The following is a 3,465-nucleotide window of genomic DNA, read 5'->3' as shown; positions in this document are numbered from 1 at the left end:
CTAACTAGTTATTAGGTTGATCTAACTAGTTATTACCCACCCCTGTTAGGTCAATCTAACTAGTTATTACCAATACCAATCTGACTAGTTATTAGGTCAATCTAACTAGTTATTACCCACCCCTGTTAGGTCAATCTAACTAGTTATTACCTATACCAATCTAACTAGATATTAGGTTGATGGAAATGGTTAATTACCCACCCATTAGGTCAATCTAACTAGTTATTAGCCACCCTGTTTGGTCAATCTGACTAGTTATTACCCACCCCTGTGAGGTCAATCTAACTAGTTATTACCTATACCAATCTAACTAGATATTAGGTTGATGGAAATGGTTAATTACCCACCCATTAGGTCAATCTAACAAGTTATTAGCCACCCTGTTTGGTCAATCTGACTAGTTATTACCCACCACTGTGAGGTCAATCTAACTAGTTATTGCGTTGATCGGACTAGTTATTTCCCCCCTCTGTTGGGTCAATCTAACTAGTTGTTACCCGGTTCTGTTTAACCTGACCGTTAGCTGCTGTTTAGTCATTGTGTCTCAGATCAGAACAGCATCTAAACTAGACTTTTAGTTTCCCATCAATCATCAGATCTTTTGCTTCCAGGATCATCATGTTTATAAAACGAATAATTAACTGAAAGCTTGGTTCTTTTTTTTCTCATGGCTGATAGACCGGTGTGTTCATCCAGAGTGAAGGTCTTACCAAACGTTGTTCCCTACTCTTTACTTTATTTTTTTAAGAACAAACTAGAAACTTAACTGGTTTTTAAAAGGGTTAAACCTTGGACGGTCCGGCCAATCAGTCAGTCCTAAAGAGTTGTGGTTGTTGTGACACGTTGGGATCGGGCCGGTCCCTCATCCTGTCCTGGTTCCCACAGATCATGAAGATGGCCGCCCCCCTGCCAGTGGATGGGGGGAGCAGCCCCATGGTGAAGCCCAAGGGAGACAAACAGGTGGAGTACTTGGATTTGGATCTAGAGTCTGGGAAGTCCACCCCACCCCGGAAGGTAGGAGACCCTGCACCCCAAAAAAGAAAAAAACAGAACAATAGTCTTTTTTTTTATCTGAGGAGCTTGAATGTTTCTTCTCTGACTTCTTTGTGTGTTTTCAGATGAAAAACAACGGCAGCAGCATTTCTGCGTCAGATGAGCGTGTCGACTACGTGGTTGTGGACCAGCAGCGCACACAGGCCCTGAAGAGCACCAGGGAGGCGTGGAGCGAAGACCGCCAACTCACAGAGACGGACACTCCCTCCAAAGTCCCCAAATGAGCCTGACCCTGACCACCAGCCCAAACCCAGAGCTGCAGCCCGCCGGGCCCGGAGAGCCAGAGCCCAGGAGAGCGCGGTGTGGAGCTGTAAATTGGGCCCAATGAGTCCGAACCCGAACCAGACTTTGAACTCCAAACATTCGCTGCCCTTAATGAGGATGAAGGCCTGATCCTCTTCATCAGATCCAGAGTTAACATCTCCTTTGGATCTGACTGTTCTTCACTAGTCCACAACATAGCGGCACAGGCTAACAGTGTTTTTATGTGGGGGCAGGGGGTGTTTATTCAACACTATTTTACTTCTTTAACATTGCGTTCAGTGCCTTGCAAAAGTATTCACCCCCAGTAAAAACCGACATCTTCTCATCCTGTGTGGATGTTTGTTTGCGTTTTAATGAGCAGAAACAGAAGCAGCTCCTCCAGTGTTAGCTGCTTTCCTTGCTCAGCCTGTGGGTTCAGGAAGACGAGCTCTCAGCAGCTCTGTTTTCAGCTGATGGACCGATCTTTTCTCATCAAGATGTTCGGTTTCACAGGGAGTCAGTTTAACCACAGAATCCTTCTGACGTGATTTATTCGTCTGCTGCTTTATAGCAGGTTCCTGTTCTCCAGATCATGAGATCATGAGACTCCGCCTCTGTACTGTCCTCCTTGGTCGCCCTCACCATGTTTGCCCTCTAATTGTCCTGAATCTGAAACCTTTTGGAGGGAGTTGAACAAAAATGCACTCCACACTTTTCAGATTACCATTTGTTAAAACCCACAATGAGCTTCACATGGATGCATCCACCTAAAGACCCCAACAGCTGTGGAAAGACCTGGACCCGGAGGGAGGTGTCCAGGTCGCTGAATTCAAATGCAGGCGAACAGAACCAAGTGTTAAAGTCGGCTTTAGGTTTCCTGAAGTTTGAATCAATGAATCCCATCAGATCTCCATCAGGTTTGTGGAAGTGAAACCTGGACAGAAGTGTTTGTGTAAATAAACAGGAGACGTTTCCTTTATTTGTATGAATCTGCGCCGTGTTTTGACTGGAAGGTAGACGGATTCTGCAGGGTGGAATTCCTTACCGGCCGATTCATGAATGATGACTGTGACTTTTCTATAAGTTATGCAGAGGGATTGCAGCGGGCTCACCGAGAGAAAATCAGGTACTTTAGTTTGTAGAAATGCACACTAAGACATATTTCCATCTCTAATTTATTTCTGGGTCGACGTCGTGACCAGTTTTTCACTCAGTATCCTTTGTTAGTTTGACATCTGATGAGAAGCTGAAACTCATTTCTCTCTCTTCTTTCTCCTCGGGGTTTAATTTATTTTGAACTGATCTGACGAACCTCGTCTAGTTGGCTCCTAAACCGTTCTGCCTCCAAAGCATGTCGCCGCCATCAGATCAAAGCATTGCTGTAAATAGTTTTCCATCGGTTGTATTAACACACATCTCCTAAAGTCGCTTTCTTTGGACTTCCCTCTTTCTATGCTGCAGGTTCTTTGTGATGCCGACTGCAGAACTGATGATGTTTTCTAACGAATCTCAAGTGAAATTTTAAATCTGAAAACTGAACTAATAAAATCCAACATTTTCTTCCTGGTTTGGGTTGTTTTTATTTTCAGCAGCAGTCTTGATGAAACCCTTTGATCTCCTTGCCTTCATGTGATTAAATTTAAAGTGTTTTATTTTTAAAATGTGAGAGAGGCGTGCATCTCTGATCCCGGGGTCTGATATGTTCATGAAGTTGGTAAACAAACTTTATTTTCTTATTTTGTAGAATTCCATGTTAAAAAGTAAAGTTGTTTTTACTGTGAGGTAGTTTTTTGTGCTTTTAGTCAGGTTTTGTATCTTAGGAAGAATAAAGTTCTAAACGAAGAGATAAAGACTCGACCTTCAGAGCCACTAAGGACTCATTCATTTCATTAACCAGGGTATTTGTTCTTGTCTCACTCCATTTAGCAGCTGTTGCAGAGAAAAAAAAATCTACTTCCTTTTGTCTCTTTACTCTAAAGTTAATTTCTGCTTTAACATGTTTAGTTCAACGGAGGGAAACATCACCATACAGTTGCAGCCATTCAAAATGGCTCTTCCCAGTCAAACCCCAGCTGAACGGCAGCACGCTTCCCTGCAACTCCTAGCAGAGTCCCCCTACAACTTGCAACCACTGGAGTGACCCCCTCCTTCGCCTTGGTTTGCATATTT

At 43.5% G+C, this 3,465-nt stretch overlaps 1 protein-coding gene across 9 annotated transcripts in view; it reads left to right on the top strand.

Annotated features, from left to right (window-relative positions):
- gab1 (GRB2 associated binding protein 1) overlaps positions 1 to 3,093 on the top strand; it is a 77,027-nt gene extending 73,934 nt beyond the window's left edge. For 3 of the 9 annotated variants that reach the window (XM_015403722.1, XM_015403724.1, XM_015403725.1), the window contains exons 12-13: positions 886 to 1,014; positions 1,119 to 3,091. In XM_015403722.1, coding sequence (XP_015259208.1) covers positions 886 to 1,014; positions 1,119 to 1,277 — 288 coding nt within the window. In that variant the 3' untranslated portion in view covers positions 1,278 to 3,091. Of the gene's footprint in view, positions 1 to 885; positions 1,015 to 1,118 lie in introns of all 9 variants that reach the window. The other 6 variants (XM_015403726.1, XM_015403719.1, XM_015403721.1 and 3 more) reach the window with 3 other exon arrangements.
- The last annotated feature ends 372 nt before the right edge of the window (positions 3,094 to 3,465 follow it).

Source organism: Cyprinodon variegatus, unplaced genomic scaffold, assembly GCF_000732505.1.
Source record: "Cyprinodon variegatus isolate N-32 unplaced genomic scaffold, C_variegatus-1.0 Scaffold1551, whole genome shotgun sequence".
NCBI classification, from domain to species: domain Eukaryota; kingdom Metazoa; phylum Chordata; class Actinopteri; order Cyprinodontiformes; family Cyprinodontidae; genus Cyprinodon; species Cyprinodon variegatus.
The sequence above is the reverse complement of the archived record's forward strand: the minus strand, read 5'-3'. Positions and strand labels throughout refer to the sequence as shown.